The sequence below is a fragment of the Mizuhopecten yessoensis genome, unplaced genomic scaffold, assembly GCF_002113885.1.
Source record: "Mizuhopecten yessoensis strain PY_sf001 unplaced genomic scaffold, ASM211388v2 scaffold3949, whole genome shotgun sequence".
Classification (NCBI taxonomy): domain Eukaryota; kingdom Metazoa; phylum Mollusca; class Bivalvia; order Pectinida; family Pectinidae; genus Mizuhopecten; species Mizuhopecten yessoensis.
Window position 1 is genome coordinate 930,994 of NW_018405300.1, and position 26,166 is coordinate 957,159.

General features: G+C 38.0%; 1 protein-coding gene across 1 annotated transcript in view; it reads left to right on the forward strand.

The window, feature by feature from the left end:
- The window catches only part of LOC110448211 (sperm-tail PG-rich repeat-containing protein 2-like), a 79,451-nt gene that overhangs the window by 29,865 nt on the left and 23,420 nt on the right, over nucleotides 1-26,166 (forward strand). Inside the window, exon 10 of the mRNA XM_021494339.1 lies at nucleotides 14,776-14,959. Coding sequence (XP_021350014.1) covers nucleotides 14,776-14,959 — 184 coding nt within the window. The remainder of the gene's footprint in view (nucleotides 1-14,775; nucleotides 14,960-26,166) is intronic.

The following is a 26,166-nucleotide window of genomic DNA, read 5'->3' on the forward strand; positions in this document are numbered from 1 at the left end:
AGGCCTGATATTGTACACTAAAACACAGATTGTTGAGGAGAAGGACAGGTCCTACACAGGCCTGATATTGTACACTAAAACACAGATTGTTGAGGAGAAGGACAGGTCCTACACAGGCCTGATATTGTACACTAAAACACAGATTGTTGAGGAGAAGGACAGGTCCTACACAGGCCTGATATTGTACACTAAAACACAGATTGTTAAGGAGAAGGACAGGTCCTACACAGCCCCTGATATTGTACACTAAAACACAGATTGTTGAGGAGAAGGACAGGTCCTACACAGGCCTGATATTGTACACTAAAACACAGATTGTTGAGGAGAAGGACAGGTCCTACACAGGCCTGATATTGTACACTATAACACAGATTGTTAAGGAGAAGGACAGGTCCTACACAGGCCTGAAATTGTACAATAAAACACAGATTGTTGAGGAGAAGGACAGATCCTACACCGGCCTGATATTGTACACTAAAACACAGATCGTTAAGGAGAAGGACAGGTCCTACAAAGGCCTGATATTGTACACTAAAACACAGATTGTTAAGGAGAAGGACAGGTCCTACACAGGCCTGATATTGTACAATAAAACACAGATTGTTGAGGAGAAGGACAGATCCTTCACCGGCCTGATATTGTACACTAAAACACAAATCGTTAAGGAGAAGGACAGGTCCTATACAGGCCTGATATTGTACACTAAAACACAGATTGTTGCTGATACTTCATTTCCTTCATGAAAGAAAAAATATAATTGTTCTTATGAGGAGTAAAACAAACTATCTGTTTGATACCTTTTTCAGCTATTCATGTTGCCTTACAAAAAAAGTAAGAATTAAAAGTGATCATGTGAAGTTTTATCGTAGAGAAGCTGCAGAGAGTTACCAACAAGATATGCCATTTCAGGGTTTATCTGTAGAAGTTTACCATGTCAACTTCCACTGGCTCTCATAGATAAGGAAACATTTCAAAATCACTATCTGTCTGAGTAAGTGACTTTTTTCTCTCAGAATTTGATAATAATGTCATTACTTAATGTATATTTATAAACAAATATTGATATGATTTTGATGTCTTTAAGTGCCTTTTTGGAGTGAGTTTTCATATATTTTTTGTCTTTCAATCTGTGAAAAAAAATCTTAAGACACATAAAAGGATATAGTCTGCTGATAACATTGTGGTTTTTTCTATTTTTTCCTCTTCAAAAGAATTTTTATAACTGGTTTAGTTTTGAAATGTCTGCCAGAAGTGTCATAGCTGTAGAAAGGTGTTGTTTTATACAGACAAATGAGAACACATTCACTGTCTCTCTTCGCAAGTCTTACCGACTTCTGCCCTATCAAAGGAGAAATCTGCTTCAATGTTGAGAGATTGGGTCTGTTGGCAGCACATTTCTCAGTAAAGGACTTGCTGGATTGACAATGATACACTAGCTAAGAGATAGTTCTATTACACACCGGACCCATTAAACCACAGAGGTGCATGTTGATAGGTGAACCCCAGCCTGTCTTGGAGTGTATAAGTACCCCCTGAACTCTCCTTTCCATGGGAATCCAGAAACGTTTCTAAAGGTATTGTCTGTAAAAGTGGAAATTTTCACATTTTTGCAATTAGCGCAAAAATATCTTTATGCAAACATGTATTTATATATTATATATAGTTTAAAGATATATGGCATAGATAGATTTCTGAACCATTGTCAGCGTGAAAATTTTCACACCATGATCTTTTTAATGAATTATAACACAAACATTTTAACACGTGATAAATGTCCACTTTTACAGTATTCCTCCACCATCCTGACCCCTTTATTTCCCAAGATTCCCCTTTATTTCCCAATACAATGAACCCATATTTCTTCTGAAATAAACCAGTCTCCAGTATAGTGATCCCTTTTACCAGTGGAACAAACCCCATTATCCACTATCTAGATCTAGATCTTTTGCATTGTACCCATAACCCCACTGCAACCAAAACAAAGATTACAACTACCCAGTGCAATACAGAATGAATCTCTTTGCATCCTTATGATGTCAAATCAGCGTTGTGCCCTGAAGTATTTCAAACCTCCACATGAACACAGGAGTCTTTATCTTATGTTTGACGGGTCTATTATATTGTACTACTGTCATTACTCAAGTAGATTATAATGTTACAGAACTATTTGACATGGTCATTTCTCTTAGGACTCTGACATATGCTGCTGTAAAATTGTCCACTATCAGTAGCTAATGACTTGTTATAATTACTTAAAATAGACCTGGGTGGACTAAGATACCAGGTCTTGAACGTGTTCACCAGCTCAATCAGAGACTAATTATTACACACCAACGAATGGCGCCCTGTTACACCACTTAAATCAGGCACTTGGTTTTTGTGAAGAAAAATGTTACCTATTAAATATGCAAGACATTGGTATTGAAGATGGACAGTCAAGGCCACCAACTTGCTACCTCGTTCCTAATAAACACAGCAAGTGTCCGAGTCATTGATTAATGAGGAAGCTAGCACCTAAAGAGGTCTAGGACACAGGATGTCAATTTGACAGGTTGTGATTGGTTCCAGGTTAGCATGAAGGTCATAGGTCACCATTAGTATTCTTTTGGTAAAATAGATAATATTCGTTGTTGTGTCTGGTATAGTATTGAATAAACACAGTCATTTGTTATAGCTCCTGATTAACAACATTTCATCCTAGAGCTACAACAGTATGGGTAATATTGATTCAGTTTGGTGAACCTTACTTAGGTACAATAATGATAGTATAGCTTGTTATCAATAACGGAAGGAAAGTCAAGTACAGTCTGGCTTTGAGGATTCCTGTTATAGTTGCTCAGGGGTTTAATACTTGAACCTGTCGAAACAATTCAACAGTAACTGAATTACTATACTAAGTTACCAGTGATAAACCTGCATTTTATAGACAAAACTGAAATATAGGCAGATTGACTTTGCCAGAATAAGTATCCATTTCCAGTGGGTTCTGATATTACTGACAATTATTCCTTGTTAGATTCATAGAAATGTCATCTCTAATTTCTGTCACCTTGAAATGGCGTCTATGATGTGACTTAAGGTGCATGCCTTGCAGTTCAAGGCCTGTGCCCGTATCAGGGCCCCGGTACCTAGGGAGGGCTATCTGTGAGATGACCCTCATTTCCATTAATTAACATGGATGTATGCACCACACCCAGCGATATTGAAGGACGACCGTTAAACCTGGGTCTGTATCGACATCAGCCCAACACATACAGCATGTTATGGAATTGGCCTTCGGAGAGGTGAGATGAAATGGCGGTAGGGTTAGACTTTATTGCTTCCCGGATTGATTTCCCCTCAATCAAACAGGCAAATCACTTTAATCAGATAGTCTGTCAAATTCTGTTGCCTCAAGCTGTTGCTCCTGGTAATGGAAAAAAGGATTCGGAATGGGGAAAATGGCCCGTGGAATTTATTGGCCTGTCATAGACAAATATCTGTGTACTATTATGCACTGTAAGGATTCGCCTAACGTTGTCATTGTAATAGGCTATTTAACATACAGGCAGTGATTTAAGTCCCAGTGCCATCATAGACCTTCTCCTGTTTTCTACCAATCTCATCCTTCAGAAAGCCACAAAACAAAATGGAGACCAAAATTACTACAATAAAGAATATATAATAATCCCCGAATCTTTTATCGGCTTGAAGCTGATCAATCATGAGAAATTATATACAGGAAGTAATAAATTGATTATCACATTGAAATTCCATTTTACTGAAGATGTTTTGATGATGGAAAAGTGATATGGATGTGAAAAAGATTCCATAGAAGAATTTCATTTGAAAAAAAAGAAAATTGTACTTTACTTGCAGCTTAGGATATCTGGTGAAGTATCCAGAAATGGATATATACAGGGTTTGTAACAAAAAGGAAAACACAATGGCGTCACAATTTGCTTGCAAGAAAAGTCGAATTAAATTGGTGTACAAATCAGCACTTTGATATAAGCCATGTTGAGTTTTACATCAGATTTACATGATGTAACCTAAATGATTTAATGTTTCAATTTTACAAGTATTTCAGATGTCTTTGACTAAACACTGCCATATGTACAGCTCCTATTTTGCTGCTTTTTTTAACACTATCATTTCATAGGAGCAAAATACTTATCAGAAAAAATAAAAACACCCCCATTACTGTACTTGACTTGCTGCCCATTGGAGTGATTTCAGTGGGCTAGGGGTTTCTATATCTGTCCTAGGGGAGCGGGGTAGGAATTTAATGGTCTTTTTGATGTCATCACTGGGATTCCCTGTATCCTAATCCCTCCAGACTCAGTCACCCTTCTGATAAGTTGTCTGAGTAGGCATCTCTAGATTCAAGGAACTCAGCATTTCAAAAACTCCTGTTGTAAGAGTTAAAAATAATTCTATCAATTTTTGTTTTTCCTTGTGGACTTAAGACATTTTAACTGAATTTAGAAACTAATCTATGCATTCTATCTAAGGAAAAAACTAGTATCTAGAATTGCAACATAATTCAATGATTTGTATTGGCCTCCAGGGCACATCCAGACATGTGTAGACATAGCTGTGTATTCCCTGGATACCATTAGGGCCAGGAGAACTTTCATTGAGAGATGTACCGATAAAACCCTTCTTTCCGTTGTACAACTCATGTCTTGACACAGGCAATATGTGGATTTCTAAAGAAGAACAGCTGATGGAATGTATCGAAGTTTTTTTCCCCTTTTTATCAGTCCTGTTGTAGATTTGTTTTAGTTGTTCACAAATAAAAAATCAATTTCCAATGCTCAACCAACAAAAACTGTTTTTGAAATAAATTCTGGTAAAAGTTAACTTGAGTAAGTCTTTTCAATTGAGTTGAATGTATTGTGATGTCAACAACTGTTTGTTGATAAGCATATAGCATGTAGTGAAAAGCTGTATCAAGACTTTTCAAAAACTTCAGAACGTGCAGGAATCACACATGGTTATGTTATAATAAGGCTGTTAGGACTGTTTGTGGGTTGTGGCGGTAGGGCGTAAGAATTGTACCTGCTGCCCCCAATTGCATGATTGTAAGAGGCGACTAAATTTGGGACCTTATCTCTTCTCTCCTTTCTAAATAACTTTCTTCTTCCTAATGTCTCCCTTGACAATGCCTCACTTTTGGCCATTTGTTGAGCGTTCGCCCCTGTGAGGAAGGTTTTGGGTTCTGTCCCCTGGCCGAGACATACCAAAGTCTTTAAAAATGGTAGTTTCTACTCCTGCTTAACGCTCAGCAAATTAGGAGTGGGACGACTGGTTCGCCCGTTGTCAGTATAATGTGACCGGGTGGGGCGTCCTGCTGGGTGTCTTCGGCAGTATGTTTCGGTGAGGTAGCACTATAACGTCGGCATCAGTTCCGCGCTATCACAAGGAGACAAACACGAACATATCGCAGCCTCCCAAAATACACACACATACACTACACGCATGCATCTTGCACACCCAGGGGAGGCCGTCCTTAAATGACCTTAGCTGTTAATAGGACGTTAAACAAAATCAAACAAACAAACAAAATTGTGGGTTGTGGTCCCTGTTGAAGTGCTGGTGTAGGGGTGGAGGCAGGGGGCAGGTGGGACACACACACAAACACAACTGCTGTGGTCTAATTACTCTGTTCATTTGCCTGCATCGTTTACATTTATTTCTAATTAGGCTGTGTACATGCATGATATGCATCATTTGTAAGTCTGACAAACCAGGCTCCCTGTACCTCCCTGCCGTTCACTGTCATTATGTACACACCACCAAACCTGTGCTCTGGTAATGAAAACAGTTCCCCGCCTATAAGTTGATAATTATCTACATAATCATTACATGGGACTGTTTCTGCTATCTGCAGTCTCACATCCGGCACAACTTGGTTTTTTTCTGTCGGGACAGATATTTGAAATATACTTCTCTCCCACTGAAGTTTACAGAATGGGAAAGTTTGACTTTAATTTTACAATTATTGTCTGAAGTTAATTTGTAAATTTTTGTGGCAGACATGCATTTAAAATTTGACTCCAAACATGGTGATGTTTGGCATGTACAATTGAGAGTGGCAGGCTACCTGACTACAGCTGATGTTACTACAGCCATCACCCCGACCTATACACTTACACAGATTTATGATTTTGAACCTGTTTTAGGTTCCTTGTACTTTTACTGTTCTTGTCAAGATTTGTTGTGTTTCTGATGTTCACCACACTGTCATTTTTAATTCATTAATTATTTGTTGTTCAATGTTTGAGAGTTTTGGGTACTTAAGTTTACATATATATATGTAATTGGAGTATTTTTAGGACCTTGTTATCCCATTTTCTGTCTTACTGGTATATTAGTGGATTTTTGTGAGGAATTCATGGTGAAGGTCTCCCAAAGATGTAGTGTGATGTATCACCTCCAGGAGAGCCAGGCCGTGTGTGTTTGACCCGCTGATTGAACATTAATTTTACTTTACCTACCGACATTGATAAATGACTTCCCTAGCAGACCAGCTTGTTTGTGTTCTGTATACTCTTTGCTATTGTCTCACAATTAAATTTAAATGGTGGATCGGCTTTGGAATCAGTAGGGGAATCAGTAAGGGAATCGGTAAATGGATTTCAAGTACATATGAACTGCTAGACTTGTCTTGGACAGTTAACCTTAATTTGTTGGGAGTGCTTTCTAACCTAATACACAGCTAGGTAGATAGGTGTTGACTGACAGGTGTCCTCAGGGTGTCCAAACTTTCCTATCGCTCCAGTCCTCTATGTAGCCCCACCGGACACCCTGTGGACACCTCCAGGATTCATCATTCTACAATGGACACCCTGTGGACTCTCCGACTCCAGAATCTATCACTTCCCAGTCACCACACGAGGGCTCTGTGTGGGTGTCAACTCCATCTACCTAGCTGTGAATGTACGTCTCACCTTAGATGTGACAATTATACAAAATCAAAATTTTAGTTACGGTTGATTGGATATGTTCCTCCCTCCCGCTACTCTAATATGATGCAAATCGTTGATAATTCAATATCTGAACAAATTCACCATGGGTTCACTTGGAGTATCTTATACTGCAGATTTGATTTTCTTCTCAAAATCTGTGGAACTTTTTCAGACCATGCGTTAGATATATGCGACTGACCATTTAGACTATCAATCTGGTTGCGACTAACTTGTGTGGACAGGCGTACTGTTTGTGTGAGTAGACAGAGGTATGTATCTGTAGATGGGTCCTCCTGGACAGCCATATGGTATTTGGATGTAGTATTTACAGCTATATTACACAAATGTTTGTCCGTCTCCTTGGGAAGCTCTCTAAACATTGATCACATTACATGCCCCTGTCACTACAGAGCTCTTCAGGTCTGCAGTGTTTGTGCACACAAATGCTCCGATCTTATTTCCTCTAATTACTCTCGAGGAGCTTGTGTAGACTGGGTCATTCTTCCACAGATCACCTTTGCCACAATTTCACTTTGCAGCCGAGAGCGATGGCAGTTTTGTTTAGACTTTCCAGGCCTGACAGGCAGCCCACCTGACAGTCTCCACATGGACCTGTAAGCTTGTCAGGACTTTGTAGGTTCCTCCACCCAGATGTCGTGTCGTCATGACCTTCCTACCTCACCATGGCTTACAGCCAAGTCTCATCCTCGTGATTCATTAGAATTAAGCAAATCTCAAAACCGATATATCAACTTGTATATAATTCCGTCTAATTTTGGTGAGTTGACACAGACGATCTCTGATATTCCATACCACATGATTCAATTCTATCCCAGGTCAAGATGACCGTGGCCTACTAAAAGATTTGGTTAAGTGTTATATCTTCTTCCTTTCTAGGTAATAAAATCTATGGTTAAAATGCAGAACATCCTTGTAGAGCCCAATGAACAAGTTTTAAGTAACTCATTTGTGGCTGTGTAATTTAGGTCAGATATCTCTAGGTTTCATGAAGAAGAGAATTTTTCAATACATGTATTATAAAAATTGAAAAACTCCAAAATCTTTTAAATGAAAAAATCTTCAAGTCCTCTTCTTGTCAGGTGTTGTGGTCCTATTCTTGTCAGGGGTTGTGGTCCTATGCTTGTCGGGTGTTGTGGTCCTATGCTTGTCTCTACAACAGTGGGTGTTGTGGTCCTATGCTTTTCAGGTGTTGTGGTCCTATTATTGTCAGGTCTTGTGGTCCTATTCTTGTCAGGGGTTGTGGTCCTATGCTTGTCAGCTATTGTGGTCCTATGCTTGTCTGGTGTTGTGGTCCTATGCTTGTCAGGTGTTGTGGTCCTATGCTTGTCTCTACAACAGTACACATGTTATTGGGTGTAAAATAGAATTGGATATCTTAACACAAATCAGGAAAATAAAGGAACCTTTTTTAATAGACAGCATTTATATGTACCAATATTGACGTTTCCAATTACCTCTCTTCCGGAACTTGGGGTAACGCCACAGCCTGAATAAAGAGTCATTGTTTTAGATGACTTTTAGAAACAAAACAATTTACCTGTCACCAAGTAATTTGTTTTCTGATTCCTGACATTCGTATACATGTGTATAAAAATGAGAAAAAACACCCTGATAATATATCTGATAAATCTATCTGATACGATCCTAATGAGTAATACAAGTCCGGTTAAACAGATGTGTATCAGTAGTTTATACCTGTAGTGTAGGAAGTCCAGATTTGTGATACAACGTATTCTGTAAGTGACTCTTGTTTAAATATTATGGACCAGTTTTCTCCAGAACACAATGTTATAAAAAGCTTTTAAAGATTTCCATTTCATGTTCTTATCACACAACAACTTGTACTTTCTACCATGTCTGTGAAGTGCTGTCCCAATTAAGTGTCATCACAGGAAAAAGGCAAATTCATTTTGTAACAGATTTTGATCAAATTTTATATCGGGTCAGATATGAGAATAATTTGTAACAGTTTCAGAGTTCCAAAGTCCAGTTCATGGTTGCTATTGTTGGAATGATTCATGTCTTACAGATATTTTGTAGTTGTGAGTATATTTTCTGTGTTATTTTCTGTACTTGAAACAGGACTATGTCAATTAAGCAAAAAAATATAGTTTTTCTGTCAATAATTTTTCATGCTGAAAACCGAAAAGAAGGTTTACCATTGTAAAATAAATAATTTGGAAATAGAGTTTCTCGACTATCACAGCAGGGGCTAACATAACTAAGGCTGACCAAATATAATTATTATTCATTCCAAAATATTATATCATAAGAATTTCTTAGGGAAAATAATGCAGAGGGGTATTAAAGAAACAGTTATTGAAATCAAAAGATAAGTGTTCAAATGTAGGAAAACAGAGGGAGGTAATTTGTAAGTTTTGAAGGTACGAGTGTAACAGGAGAGGAAAAATGTACGGCCAGACTGGGGTTCGAACTCGGGACCTTCCGAACTCTAGACGGACGCTCAACCAATTGAGCTATCTGGTCGCCGCCGCTCGACCCAGTCCAGTTCCGCTACACAAGTCAATCGTTACCAGCTCAGGAAATTGATCAAAGCTGTAAATACCATCCTCTGACAGTATTTTATATATTATGTTTTATTTGATCTCATTTAAATTGTTAACCTCCATCTCATATAGCAATCTTCAGGATTAGAATTTCATTCGTATCTAAAACCAAATTCCTATTTTGTAGAAACTGTTTTGTTGACAAATAGAAAAAAACAGCCAAGCATTCTGCACTGTATGATAGAAAGGGAATTCCACAATGGGAATGGGAAACTCGAAATTCTTTCTAAGGCTCTGTCAAAAAGTAATGAGAAGGAGGCCTGGAGCTGTTAAACTACTGCAGATACTTTGTCCTGCTATGAGGTTTTTATAAATTCATGAACAACATTAACAACAGTGAGCTTTATTTGGCACTGAGGCAGTGTATCTCTGTCAGGCCTCACTTGTCTTAACCCTGACACATCCAAAGTAGATACACAGATTTCATGGCCTAAACTCACCACAGCAGTCTGGTATCCATCACCTGTACACACACTGGACAGTTAGTGACCAATGGTCAACCTTCCCTGGCTGGCCAAAGTGGGCACTAATTTGTTTCTATCATGGCTGACACTGCTCAGCTAATCACTGAGACATTACTGACAAAGTGATATAGGCCTGGACATCACATACACCCATGTACCTGTCTACTCATTCAGTACCTACATATACTACTGGTCATCTAATCACTGAGGCATTACTGACAAAGTGATATAGGCCTGGACATCACATACACCCATGTACTTGTCTACTCATTCAGTACCTACATATACTACTGGTCATCTTCACTGGCCAGCTATAATCACTGAGGCATTACTGACAAAGTGATACAGAACTGGACATCACATACACCCATGTACCTGTCTACTCATTCAGTATCAATATATTGTTGGTCATCCTCTTCACAGGCTATATTCCAGATAGTATTTAACATGTGTTGATCCACTAGTCTGATATCACAGACTACCCAGAGTTAAACCTTGTAAATGTTTCATTATACTTTTAATTTCATTTCATTTCAATGGTTATACAAGCTGGTTGAAGTATGTATACGTAGCCTGCGGTGGAGTAATTTGGATGGTCTCTAGACCTCAATAGCTGCAAATACTGTTCATTTGTTATATCATCAGATGTTTTTTCATCGAGAAACTTTTTTTTTCCGTAGAATTATTTGAGAAGTTTTCGATTGGCCTATTATACAGTTAACAAAAGTCCTGCTGTTGATAAGGAATATATTATAGATTAACACCTTGTTTACTTTCGTACATTTGATTATCCCACACAGTGCAGATCCCTCATCACCATCAAACAGCAACATTTGGTTGTGTGATAATGCACACAGCCCAAGCACCAAACAGCAACATTTGGTTGTGTGGGATCCCACACAGTACTTTGCAAATAGCACCAGATAGTGTATGGCTAGTGATGTAGAATCCCACTCAGTGATGTTCCAGCATCAGTACCAGACAGCATCTGCTACCCACCAGTTATGATGTTATTTTTCCACATCTGAGGTCATAACTTTTCTTTTGAAGTGATGTTTCATATGTCATAAAAAGGTCAGAAGGTCAACTTGACCATGACAAATTAGTGTGGCTGCTCCAGGGGTGTTTATGGAGGCACTGCCCAGCTCCCTGCAGTGGCAATGATGGACATTATGATGGGTCTGGGTACAAATTACATGTGTCAATGCCAAAAAAATGTGTGACCATCATTAATGGTCCAGTTTATTTCTGGTTATTCACTGTGAAATTTTACACTGACCAGGAGTTTAATTAGAGATGTAGAAATGATCAGACATATGGTGCCGGAGACCAGACCACCTGAAACAATAACCTGCCATTGTTTGGCAGAAGTATTAATTTGTAGAGGTTTATTATGCTAATGTTTCTTGGCCAATTTTTGAATTATGAAATTGATACCTCATTGTAATTATCTTCATTCATCATGTGACTTTTGTGATATTCCATCATGTTGAGATTGTAAGACATCTAAAACATTGCAACACCAAACCTTTATTTGTCCCATCAAAATGATGTTGAAAATTACGCAGCCTTTGGAGCTAGGATTTGGTAATATTTTAGCATCAGTAAAAAAATGATTACGTTTTTGCTGATGACTTGTGCGGACTTAATTGTTTCCTGTATCTCCACCTCCTATAATTGTGTGAAATAAACATGGGGAAACATGTGGAAACCTTGGCTACAAAGATCCTTCTACTTGTAATCATTTGCTTTTATATGAATAACACTTACCTTAAAATAATTATCAGGTAACATAGAAATATAAGAAAACTAATGAAATGCTTTAATTAATTGTCTGCTGAATAAGCAGGTAACACACAACCAGCACCAGGTGTGCAGTGATCCTAATTACAGCTACTTCATGAATGTCCACAAGTCAGATTGTACTGGCAGCTCTGATAGTGTCAACTTCTCAAAGTATATATATCCAAAAGTCAGACTCGGCTGGCAGCTCAACATGTAATAATGTCAACTTCTCCAGGTATAAACAGCTTTTTCACCGAGGAGGTGTGAGTCTGTTCCCAGAGATGTATCTAACCATTTAAATTAGTGACATAATTAGTCGTGTCAGAATGTACTTTTGAATGTATTAGAAATGCACACATAGGCATTTATTAATTAAGATTGTTTGCTAACATCCAGCATTGTGTGTCAGTTCACAATTTATGCATGTTATGTCAAATGCTTAGCAGTGCTTAAATCCATTTTAATGTTAATATTTAATATTTCTGTGTTTTACAACAGTTGTTGGTGGCATTTATTGCCTTGAAGTATACATGTGTTTATGACAGCCTTGCAAACTGGAAAGATGTAAGGAGTCCTAATTGGGAATGTGTCCTCATTGATGACAGTGTCCTAATTGGGAATGTGTCCTCATTGATGACAGTGTCCTAATTGGGAATGTGTCCTCATTGGTGACAGTGTCCTAATTGGGAATGTGTCCTCATTGATGACAGTGTCCTAATTGGGAATGTGTCCTAATTGATGACAGTGTCCTAATTGGGAATGTGTCCTCAATGATGATAGTGTCCTAATTGGGAATGTGTCCTTATTGATGACAGTGTCCTAATTGGGAATGTGTCCTCATTGATGATAGTGTCCTAATTAGAAATGTGTCCTCAATGATGACAGTGTCCTAATAGGGGATGGTGAGTCCTCACTGGGAACAGATTGGCAAGGTTGACAATAGTGTGTCCAGATTTAGAACAATATGGGCTATGATTTGGGACACTGCACAATGACTGGGGACAGTGTGTCATAACTGGAAGAATAAAAGGGTCCTGGTTTGTATGATATCTCTGTCATGATTGTAGAGTGAAAGGGTCTGGATTCTGTTACAGACTCTGACTATAAGTCTATCCTGATTGAGGACTGTGTAATGATTATAGACTATAAGTCTGTCCTGATTGAGGACTGTGTAATGATTAGAGACTATAAGTCTGTTCTGATTGAGGACTGTGTAATGATTATAGACTATAAACCTGGCCTGATTGTGGACTGTGTAATGATTAGAGACTATAAACCTGTCCTGATTGTGGACTGTGTAATGATTAGAGACTATAAGTCTGTCCTGATTGAGGACTGTGTAATGATTATAGACTATAAGTCTGTCCTGATTGAGGACTGTATACTGATTATAGACTATAAACCTGTCCTGATTGAGGACTGTGTAATGATTAGAGACTATAAGTCTGTCCTGATTGAGGACTGTGTAATGATTAGAGACAGTGTCCTAATTGGCAGTCAGTGTGTCCTGATTGAGCATAGGTCATATTGGGTGTGTCCTGAGAAAGTTTTTTCTATTCTAAAATTATCAATTTCCTTCCCCATAACCCTGTCTAATCCCTTACCCCTCACTATCTACACCTACAGTATCCTTTACTGACCTAAAGTAGTATTCAGTATTGTCCTGACGTGTGTCCATACTGCTATGTGCCCTGTTCCAGCTCACATGGAATACCTGCCGGTAATAGTCCTATAACTGTCCTCGTGTTATAGGCTGTAGTCACAACATTTATGGCCGTTCTCATGTTCAAATTCCCTTATATGTCACATGCTACCTTTTGATTTTCTACAATAAAGAATTACGTAGCCTGTTCTTTTGTTCTTTGTATTTAAGGTAATTTGAACCATTAATCATGATATGTCAAACTTTATACTTTTCCTTGTGTTCGTCCCATACACATTATCATCATTTAAGGAAATACTTAAATAAAAGAAAAGAAACTTTTGAAAAAAAAAAAATTGATTTTTATGTGATTAACATAATATGCATTTTAAATTAAGCATAAAAAATTGATGTAGAGGTCAAGTATGAAGTGTGTTGTGACGTCATTGCCTACAGATCTTTGGCTGTACATGTGAACATCACATTTTTCTCAGGATATAATCTGTGTATGACTGTTGATGTGAGCTGGCGACGGAGCCAATCGGAGCCCAGTCACTAGTAACAGAGACATGCACCGTCTCGTTAGAGTGCAGCAGCCATGTGCAGACACACTTATCACACAGTCGCAATCTCACATATTCTTCACTTCTGGATACTGTACACTTAAATTGAATTAAACCAAGTATGAAAATCTAATTTGCTACTGTATATAACTTGATATATGCAGTTTGGTATTTTTGCCAATTATACAGAATAAGTTGGCAAAAACCTGTTTATGATGGAACATACAAGTGTTCTGAGGTTGAAATCAGTTTTGAACTCACCAGCCGCCTCGATAAGAAAACAAGTTTTTGTGAGTGAGGAGTAGAAATAAGGCAAATACAGAAATATACACTATCAATGCTTAAAAGCAATTTGACTTGAAGCATTAGGTTTATTCATGAAGCACCTCCTCTTTTTATAGCTTGAAGGCCTTAAACTGAATTGATAGAATGTGAAGTTATGATTATATTTTCATGAAAATATTTGTTGTAGCTTACAGTATCTGAAGTTAGTTGTTAGATATTTATTTTTAATCAAGAAGGCAAATAATTGCTTCTGTCTCTGTTGGGCTCCTCGATTTATCACTTTCTCTGTCACATATATGTGTATAGAAAAGTGTTGTTGAAATGTGTATTTGATGGTAAATCTGATGGATTACATAAAACTTATTAACTACAAAATATTGTTTGTTGAGAATTGTGTATGAAAATATATCATTATTTTAATTTGTAAAATCTTTGGTTTGGTCTTGTTGGTTGTTTCTCAGGAAAAAAAATATTACTTTCATATTTGTTCTTCAGGAGTTACCTCCCCCTGGATCATATGAGGTACAAGATGCTTATGAGAAATCTCAAATCAAGAGAGACAGAATTAAACCGAGAACAGAGAATGCCAAGAGGAAGCAGGGGTCGTTCCTGTCAGCAGCATCTAGATTTGCACCACCAAGGGATGTGGTCGTTTCACAAAATGATCCTGAAAATCCAGGTAAGTCTATGTATAGTAAAACTCAAACATGGATAAACCTGATAAGAAAAATCAAATGAAAAAGGTGAAGAAAAAAAATCAAAATGAGAAAATTGGAAAAGAAAAATGGCATTTAATCAGTTTATTAAAGGTGTTGAGTTATGTAAGTAATAATGGGTACCAGCAACTAAAATTAAAAGCCTGGTACCACTCAGTCCAGCTACATCAAGTTTACTTAGGGACACAAAGGGACATTCTCAACACCTGAACATTAAAACCAATCTACATGTACCAGTTATGGATTTGATATTTTCCTCTGAGCAAATATTAAAAGTGTTCCAATCTGCTAAGTTTGCAGTTTATTTATTGCACTCTTAGTCAGTTTGTGTACTTTTGCAGATTGAAATTTTTAGCAAAGTTAGGAATCAAACTTGCATGTCATAGATATCAGACTCATGGATGATTTAGGAGTGTCTCACTCAACTCGGTTAATATTGGGGCAAAACAAATCTGGTACAAAATTGAAACATGTATCTGGTTGTTTCAATCTCCAGCCTAAATCTTATCAATCCCATATTTCTTCATCACAAATCAACAAAAAGCAGGCCTGCAGAATCTGCTTCACACCTTCCCTGTCATTTAAATAAGTCTCCGCCTGCAACTGATTGTAAACATTGGTATGGTAGCAGATGCTGACTTTCAGATGCCACAAAACACAGGAAACCTGTCAGCAGATGGACACAGAATCTTCAGGTCGCCTTAAAAAAACGCAAATCTTCCTCCGCTAAAATTAGATATACCCTCACCATTTACATCAACGACCACCAGGAAACCATTTATTTATGACAAAATTTGGAGTGATTTACCTTGATAGATTACGTAAACAGGTTCATAAGACTGTATCTGCTCAAAATCCCAGGAAATACAGATAAGGTGGATAAGACTAGGGGCTCCAGTCGGAGATCTTCGTAGTTAAGGAAGTGGCATCATAGGTAGGGGGTTTGGAGGGGTTACAGGACTCTATGCTGGGTACTTGAGGGTGAAGAGCAAGGTCATGATTATCTAACTCAAGGATTTCCAATTTATCAAACATCATGTGAAGTGCTTCAGCCCTTCTACATTAGTTAAGCTGTTTCTTGATATGTCAAATATGAAATTAAATTTTCAACATGCACATTCATCAGAATGGAGATGCGAGGTGACTCGTCTAGATGCTGGTGATAGAGGTTTGACGGTAAACAATCCTACTTCCCATCCTTCATACGATTTTCTGTGAGAAATTTTTCGGCAAAGTTTGAGATGAGTTGATATTTTAATTAAATTAAAATTAGTTTGCGATAGCTGTAAGCCTACACAGAGTTTAATATATGCTTAAAATCTTCATATTTCTCAACATGTCTTTTCCAACTTGAAACAGCAAAAACACAGAGGCTTTTCACAACTAATTCTTTTGAATAGCTTTTCAAGTTGCTTAAAATAATTCCACTTTGAATAAGATAAAAGTAGAAGGTGATATTTAAAAAAGAATAAAGGCCAATTTCATTTCCTTACAAAGTCTTTGTGTGCCTGAAGAATTTTATTGCCAATATGTTTTTTCTCACAAAATGAGGTCAGTGTTAATTGTGTTAGTGAAGCAGGCAATGTGTAACTCCATACACGGAGATCAAGTCCTCTACATCCAAAAACATATAGAAATGTAGTTTGGGTTAACGTTCATTTCTTCCAGTAGTAATTTCAGGATAATCAAATTCCTTACAGTGAATTTTCATTCATTTCTTCTGCCATAGAATGCCTTTGTGGTATAGCTGGAAGTGTATGTTTACAATAATTGGGAGTACTAGACAGGAAGGTAAAAACTCCCAACTCAAGTCAAGTGCTTCTTCATTTCTCTAAATAAATATTTCTAACCCTGGAGTAAATACAGATCATTTCACAGACCTTTCATTTAAATCCAATGTTGTATTCAATCTACTTTTAAAGAGCATTTGGAAAGTATATTACTTCAATTACAGAAATTTAAATGTAAAACCGGGGTCTTAAAAATACTTGGTAAAATTTTGATAAAAGTGAAATTTCATTTTAATAGGAAATTTAGTGTGTAAAATAAATGGCCTTAAATGAATAAAAACTTTTAACACCAAACTTTTAATTCAGTTGTAATACCTACTTAAACACAACCATCTCAGTCAATTACCTGCCCTGTAGCTACCAACAGCCAGTTGTTTGACCTTTAGATTACTTTCGAGTTTGTTATTATACCATGGCATAGGAAAGCTATATGTCGATCAGTGTTGTATTGCTATATTTCAAATTTATAAACTGTGGTTAGAGCAAGTCTTGCAAGTAAAATGAAATACGTTTGTTTTCACTTCTATGTCATATATTGATGTATATGCCTATGTTTAGAAAGACATATTAGCATTACTGAAACTCCACAACAGGTTACAATAGCCAAGGCTGATCATAAAGGTTTCTAGAGGTAGATGTTACAAAGTCAAAGAATGTTGTACTGTTTCCTGAAGGTTGTTTCTGTATGTAGAAGATAATGTAGTTACAGAGAACACTAAAACCTCGTTATTGGTTTAATATCTACACCTAATAAATAGTCAGTACATTGTTACCTCTACTTTTTGTTTCCATGGATACCAAAACAAACATGTTTTTGTCTTTGTTACGGTCTCGCAAATGTTCTAAGTGGTGATCAGAAAGTATGAGTATTGTGGATTTTATTAAAAAAGGAGAAAGGAAGGAACTGTGGGTTATCATGCCAAATTAACTCAAACAAAAGCCAATGATATCAGACGTGAATTACTGGGAAAGTATCGGAGAGAGTTCATTTTACTTATCGTACAGTTGCCTTAGTGTTCTACCGCAATTTATCTTTAATGTGTTTGGAACGTAAATTCATATAAAATGAAAATGTAATTATATAACTGGCAGAGAACGCAAAACCTGTATATAACTGTATCTTTATTGTGTTGGATCTAGGAGATAGACAATCCAGCCATTGATAAAACAAACAGAGACATGGTTTGGCACAATGTCTTTAATCTAATAGAACTCACAATTTGTCTTCCGTGAAATTAAATCATAAAATTATCTTCGGACAGGATATATCAATCAGGGATAATTCAGCTATCAAATTCTATAATCAAGACATTTTTATTTAAATCCACAACATGCCCAAGTGTTCATTATAAACAAATCAGTAAAGTAGATTTTAGAACATGCATTTGGGAAGAAGTGGGCAGGTTTGGATGAAAGATAGGTAATTATATGTAGTTTGCACTAGGATTGTACCGTTGGAATTTTACAATGATTCATAACTATGAGGTTCCAATAAAGCATGTGTACAATGTGTATTTACCTGTACCAGATCACATATGTGTCTGATATTTAGTTAGAATAGACAACAAACAACCAGGTGTAGCCAGCTATATCTTCCTTTAATAGTTGGCTATAAAGAGCAGATATTTCTGGAGCATCAGGCAGGGAGAGCAGCATGCGTTATGACGCGAGGATACTGCGCACAGCCATTGTATAGGTGTTATGTAAGAATCTTCATCACTCTCGTTACTGTGTTACTGGTCTGTAATCCGCCATCTAAATAAACCCCAATCAATGGCATATTCAGCATTTGACTTTCCGTGCTTCAGAATGAAGCCTATTGAATATCAACATAACATTCTGTAGGTATTGTCCCTTAATCTAACAAATTAAGGACGATCCATCAAAGCCACATATTAACAGTAGCTCAGGTCATTCAGAAGCTTTGTCAATCCCAATCATTAATTTTGTGAAAATTTGAAGCGATTACTGCCTTAAATAAGTGCAGAATTGGCTGGATTAGGCTAGGACTCAGTGGATATGGATTGGAGAGAATTTTTGGCTGGTAATGGTAGAACCATCAGAATTATTGTTACTATGATTAGTCCACATCTCATTCAAAGCATGTATGTTTAACGGAGATGAAGAAAATCGGACATTGCTGTGCAATAGACCTACCGACAGACAAGGTTTTTTCGGTCCTGTAATATTATTTTTTCACCCTTGATAACATCCAGATTCATACTGAAATTTGATGAAATGTGTCGAGTCTCAGTGCCAGTGACTCACAAACAGAAACCATTCCTCCTCCTCGGTATTAATATCCAGCACAGAAGTCATGAGTTATTGTCAAACTGTAGATTTACTAGGATGCCTTGGCTGGTTCCTTCATTATTCACCGTGTAATACCAAGTAGTGGAGTCTGCTGCATATCTGACAAAACCTCATAAGCATTGTTATTACAAATTTGTATTTGAATGCTGGCTAATTATTTAATAAGAAATGAACATTTTATAGTTTTTTCACTATTAAATAAAATGTATACTTCCCGGACCCAATTAGTGTATGAATTGAGATGAGTTTGTTTAAGTTTTCATTGATTGCAGCTACATAACAGAGTCTGTTAAATGTTTCTGGTGAGATTGTCAGTGTCTTTGGAAGAGCTTTACAAAAATAGAAACATTATGAAAGAGATCCTCACTTGTGCTGCAATATTATCTCACTAACTGAGCATAATACTGGGCAATTAATGTCTGGTGAACTACCACACCCTGCCTGCCTGTAAAGCCAGGCTGCTCACTCTGTCAGAACATGCCCCCAGCCTAGATACAGCATTAGTAGCAATGTACCTTTATCTCTACTCCATGAATTTGGCATTGTTACCCCCCATACCACTTCACTGGTGATGTTCCCCTGAAGTACAAACTGGTTTAACTATACTTTTCCTAGTCTCTGTCCTACTTATTTAAATCATATAAACCAGTTAAGTTCTGTTGTCAAGAAAATGGATGTCTTTCTTTCCAAAATAGCGTTTCTTTCATGTTAACTCAATGAAGTAATATACAGTTGTGAGGTAACTTTCTGAGTGAGTTAATACTCAGTTTTGAGGTACCTCTTTGAGTGAGTGAATACTCAGTTTTGAGGTATCTCTCTGAGTGAGTGAATACTCAGTTGTGAGGTAACTTTCTGAGTGACTTAATACTTGGTTGTGAGGTAACTTTCTGAGTGACTTAATACTCGGTTGTTAGGTAACTTTCTGAGTGACTTAATACTCGGTTGTGAGGTAACTTTCTGCATGAGTTAATCCTCAGTTTTGAGGTAACTTTCTGAGTGAGTTAATACCCAGTTTTGAGATAACTTTCTGAGTGACTTTAATACTCAGTTTTGAGGTAACTTTCTGAGACAGTGAATACTCAGTTGTGAGGTAACTTTCTGCGTGAGTTAATACTCAGTTTTGAGGTATCTCTCTGAGTGAGTTAATACTCAGTTTTGAGGTATCTCTCTGAGGCAGTGAATACTCAGTTTTGAGGTATCTCTCTGAGTGAGTTAATACTCAGTTTTGAGGTATCTCTCTGAGTGAGTTAATACACAGTTTTGAGGTACCTCTCTGAGTGAGTTAATACTCAGTTTTGAGGTACCTCTCTGAGTGAGTTAATACACAGTTTTGAGGTACCTCTCTGAGTGAGTTAATACTCAGTTTTGAGGTACCTCTCTGAGTGAGTTAATACTCAGTTTTGAGGTACCTCTCTGAGTGAGTTAATACTCAGTTTTGAGGTACCTCTCTGAGTGAGTTAATACTCAGTTTTGAGGTACCTCTCTGAGTGAGTTAATACTCAGTTTTGAGGTACCTCTCTGAGTGAGTTAATACTCAGTTTTGAGGTACCTCTCTGAGTGAGTTAATACTCAGTTTTGAGGTACCTCTCTGAGTGAGTTAATACTCAGTTTTGAGGTACCTCTCTGAGTGAGTTAATACTCAGTTTTGAGGTACCTCTCTGAGTGAGTTAATACTCAGTTTTGAGGTACCTCTCTGAGTGAGTTAATACTCAGTTTTGAGGTACCTCTCTGAGTGAGTTAATACTCAGTTTTGAGGTACCTCTCTGAGTGAGTTAATACTCAGTTTTGAGGTACCTCTCTGAGTGAGTTAATACTCAGTTTTGAGGTATCTCTCTGAGTGAGTTAATACACAGTTGTGAGGTACCTCTCTGAGTGAGTTAATACTCAGTTTTGAGGTACCTCTGAGTGAGTTAATACTCAGTTTTGATGTACCTCTCTGAGTGAGTTAATACACAGTTTTGAGGTACCTCTCTGAGTGAGTTAATACTCAGTTTTGAGGTACCTCTGAGTGAGTTAAAACCTATTTATGAGGTATCTGTCTGAGTTATATGTAAACTTAGTTGTAGGTTCCTTCTATCTTATGATTCTTTACCTAGTTGTAACAGATATTGCCTTTCGTCTATTACCCTGACCAGAGCTGTGATGTTGTAATGATCATGTGCATTTAACCCTTATGGTGACAACTGCTTATTTTTTCATTAGATTATCTACCTAACCTTATTTATTTGGACAAAAAAGCTAGGATATATATCAGACAGAGCCCTACAAAGACATAATTGTAAGGTCATGGGTTTCAAGTCCTCCTGGTAGCCAAGGTCATGTTAGGTCATGGGTTTCAGGTCCTCCTGGTAGCCAAGGTCATGTAAGGTCATGAGTTGCAGGTCCCTCTGGTAGCCAAGGTCATGTAAGGTCATGGGTTTCAGGTCCCCCTGGTAGCTAAGGTCATGTAAGGTCATGGGTTTCAAGTCCTTCTGGTAGCCAAGGTCATGTTAGGTCATGGGTTTCAGGTCCTCCTGGTAGCCAAGGTCATGTAAGGTCATGAGTTGCAGGTCCCTCTGGTAGCCAAGGTCATGTAAGGTCATGGGTTTCAGGTCCCCCTGGTAGCTAAGGTCATGTAAGGTCATGGGTTTCAGGTCCTCCTGGTAGTCAAGGTCTGTACTCTCTTGTCAATAATGCATGCTGAATGCATACGATGATTTATGGGAATTTGTCATGCAGAAGAGCTTATCCTTCCTGCTTTATCTTTTTACATATCTGTCACCTGTGTGTTTCTCTTGAACTTGCAATATATACAGCACTAATCACAGCTCAGGATCATCGAGTTGGCATTTCTGTTTTGATCTCTTGGTCATACAGAAACATAATTATATGTGTTGGATTGGAGAGAGCAGATGTTTGTACTGGCCTAACAATGGCTTTTTCTGCTGTGTGGTTGTTATGTGTATCCTAGTTTAGATGTGTTACTGTATCATGTAGATCCAGAAACCTCTGTTCTGCTATATTGAAACTGTTAGGAAACAATTAAAAATCCATTTTGATTGCCTTGGTCAGGTGGAGTTTAGTTTATGGCGCGGGACCAGAGCTTGTGGTAGACTGAGATACTCATTGATTTCTCGGGCACATTTTTATGCTTTACCACCCACTATAAATCTACAGTTTGATTCCATGTTGGATGTTGGTTTAACGTTACACTAGAATTAGTCTTTAATATATAACATCTGGTGCAGAAATTACTGTGAATTGTTTAGTTTACACCCGGGATTGGTTCCCTCAAACAAAACCTCTTCAAGCAAAGTGTCAACAGAAATCTGTTGACCCCTGTATGGTACAGTCACACATAGAGAGGTCAGGTTTCCTATGTCACCATCAACAGTGCCCCCTGTATGGTACAGTCACACCTAGAGAGGCCAGGTTTCCTATGTCACTATCAACAGTGCCCCCTGTATGGTACAGTCACACCTAAAGAGGTCAGGTTTCCTGTCACCACCAACAGTGCCCCCTGTATGGTACAGTCACACCTAGAGAGGCCAGGTTTCCTATGTCACCATCAACAGTGACCCCTGTATGGTACAGTCACACCTAGAGAGGCCAGGTTTCCTATGTCACCATCAACAGTGACCCCTGTATGGTACAGTCACACCTAGAGAGGCCAGGTTTCCTATGTCACCATCAACAGTGACCCCTGTATGGTACAGTCACACCTAAAGAGGTCAGGTTTCCTATGTCACCATCAACAGTGCCCCCTGTATGGTACAGTCACACCTAGAGAGGTCAGGTTTCCTATGTCACCATCAACAGTGACCCCTGTATGGTACAGTCACACCTAGAGAGGTCAGGTTTCCTATGTCACCATCAACAGTGACCCCTGTATGGTACAGTCACACCTAGAGAGGTCAGGTTTCCTATGTCACCATCAACAGTGCCCCCTGTATGGTACAGTCACATAGAGAGGTCAGGTTTCCTATGTCACCATTAACAGTGCCCCCACAAATCAGTTATAAATGTCAAATAGGGCCACTGCACACCTTCTGCCTCTGTGTTACGCTGCTACAGCTATTTTACAATGCTTGTTTGGTCATAAATCTATGTTTGTGGGTCATTCTGTGTATAGGTGTTGGCAGTTTTTCATGTAAAGTCACCCAACATTAATTCCAAACCCATAAGTATCAGATGGATTTTGTCGTGTCTACGTTTTGGAGACATATTCCTGCTTTGTGGAAAATTTTAAGGCCCAAATGAAAAAGGTCTTGTCAACGGATCCTACGACGTTGGTGTTTTATTGACTTTAAAGGGCCGGTAAATTAACATTTTAGTTTTGTACATCATTCTTAATCAAGGATTTAATTTTCAAAATGAATTCCTAATTTATTTTTATCACACATGACAAAATGTCAACCTTTTTACATGACTGAATGTTTTCATATCAGTGTTGTTTTACTAATATAAATTACCTCTCATGTTAATACTTGTGTTGTGTCAAAGTCTAGTTTTTCTGGGATCACCCTTGTGACATCGTGTCAAACGGAGCATTTTTGTATCAACATGTGGGAAATATGGGGAAAGAATGGAAGGTTTATAACTTGTATCTCGTGTTTCGTATCTCTGATCGTTTTCCTGCGGATAACTCTTGTTCTACCTTTGAAGTTGCTTTTTAAAGTTTATCACAATCTGATACTTCATTCAATTGTATGAGAAAGTGCGATTTGATCAGACCAAAACACTCCATGAAGTTTTAAATTAAATACATGTTTTGAAGTTTAACCATGAAATTAGTAAGATTGGTGAAGGCATTAGTCAGGGGCTACATCGGAAATGTATAGATTTTGATCTGAGCTTTTAATAACAGGGCAAAGAAAACGTGATAAAATCAATCTTAAAATAGTTTTGACAAAATTGACATTGATTGTACGGTCCATGTACATGAATGAAAAGGGTTTTAGTTAATCACATTGATTGACAAAGTCATTCATTACAAAGCAAGCCCTTTATAAAGACTTAAATATAAATATCAATATCAAAAGCCAACAGAACAGAAAAATATTTGCACAATAATTTAATTAGTTTTAAATCAACATGACCAACATTTCACTTTGGTCACATAACTTTACTACGAAAAGAGGCATAAAATCAGGTAGAAATACAGAAAAGCTACGGAACTCTGTAACGAACGAAGCTGGAACTGCTTAAATATGCTGAAAAAGAGTTCATATGGTGAGTGTCTTCAGAATTGTTCAGTACTAGAGCAGTGTTGTTTATAACCTCAGTGTTCAGTCAGTGTGTCTGTTCAGAGTTGTCNAGAGCAATGTTGTTTATAACCTCAGTGTTAAGTCAGTGTGTCTTCAGAGTTGTTCAGTACTAGAGCAGTGTCGTTTATAACTTCAGTGTTAGTCAGTGTGTGTCTTCAGAGTTGTTCAGTACTAGAGCAGTGTTGTTTCTAACCTCAGTGTTCAGTCAGTGTGTGTGTTCAGAGTGGTCCAGTACTAGAGCAGTGTTGTTTATAACCTCAGTTTTAGGTCAGTGTGTCTTCAGAGTTGTCCAGTACTAGAGCAGTGTTGTTTATAACCTCAGTTTTAGGTCAGTGTGTCTTCAGAGTTGTACAGTACTAGAGCAGTGTTGTTTATAATCCCAGTGTTAAGTCAGTGTGTTTTCAGAGTTGTTCAGTACGAGAGCAGTGTTGTTTATAACCTAAGTGTTCAGTCAGTGTGTGTGTTCAGAGTTGTCCAGTACTAGAGCAGTTTTGTTTATAACCTCAGTGTTCAGTCAGTGTGTGTGCTATGGAGCACAAGTGTTTTGGCGGTCAGAATGGATTAATAATAAGTATGTCAGAAATAGATGATAGAATGCTACATATGACACTGATATCAATGTTATCCTGATCCCAACAGAGCAGCACAGAATGCCGACCCATGTTTACTGTACCCAGGGCTGCTCTATCACCTTGGCTGGGGGTGGGGGGAACCAACATAGTTAGTAACACAGTATATATCCCCCATTGTACTGGCTTAATAAGCTGTGAAGGTTGATAATGTTAAACAGACTCTGATAATGCTTGCCTTTGATGGTGGAACACATTCTGTAATAAATGTTGGACAAGATTGTTACAAGTGTATGTTATTCCCTGTAGGTGTTGTCATCTCCCATCCTGGAGGTGTATTGCTGGGTCGGGTTATATCATTGTGTGCTGGAGGTCTGTCACACCCGCTCAGTGGACACCAGTTTGGACAGGGAACACTTTCTGGCCTAAAGATAAAATAAGGTCAAGATGGATTATTGTGTTGTGCCTTGTTCCCTGTCTGTTTGTCCTCGTGGTCAGGTAAAAGTGATACAACCCTGAGGGTAGTGATTGCAGCATTGGGACAGATATTGTTGGTCCACCCATAAAGTCCTTTGATCTCAAGTGTCCACATTATGTTGTACAAGTCCAGCCTGTCCTGGAGCTGGTCAGTTTGTCAAAGTGTTAACCTGGAGTGACCACCTGACAATCTAGGGCAGTCTTAATTAAGGGAAAAGATATATTATCATTCAGAAAAAGAACACTTGGTTTCAGAATGACATTCCATGTATGTGTGGATCATGTGTTAAAGTCAAAGATGAAACACAAGACACCTCTCCTCCGCCCAGCTTACCAAATCTGACTTATTGATCTAGATCATACGGAATAGTTGTCATTTGGAGGGGGGTGGGGGGAGGTGAAAACCACTTGCCAGGATGGTAGAGACCTACTTTTGGGATTATGACCTAACATGATATTCTGTATCACTTGGGACTCCAGTATACTTAATTACACCAAATAGCAAAAACCAGCTCTCCTTGTGGGTGAGACCAGTATTCCAGCATAGGGGGTTATCTTAATTATTAAACACATAGACTAAATACTTTGTATTGGCGTCAGCAGTTATGGAACTGGATTGTAGGTCAGATGTATGTGTGGTTGTTGACAGAAGGGGACTGTGTTTTGACCTCAGCTTGCTTTACCTGATAAAGTGGCTTGATTTACCTTATAAAGTGTCCATTGTTGTTTGTTGTTAACTAGCCCAGGTCACTGTGACTGGACCATCCTCCTGTTA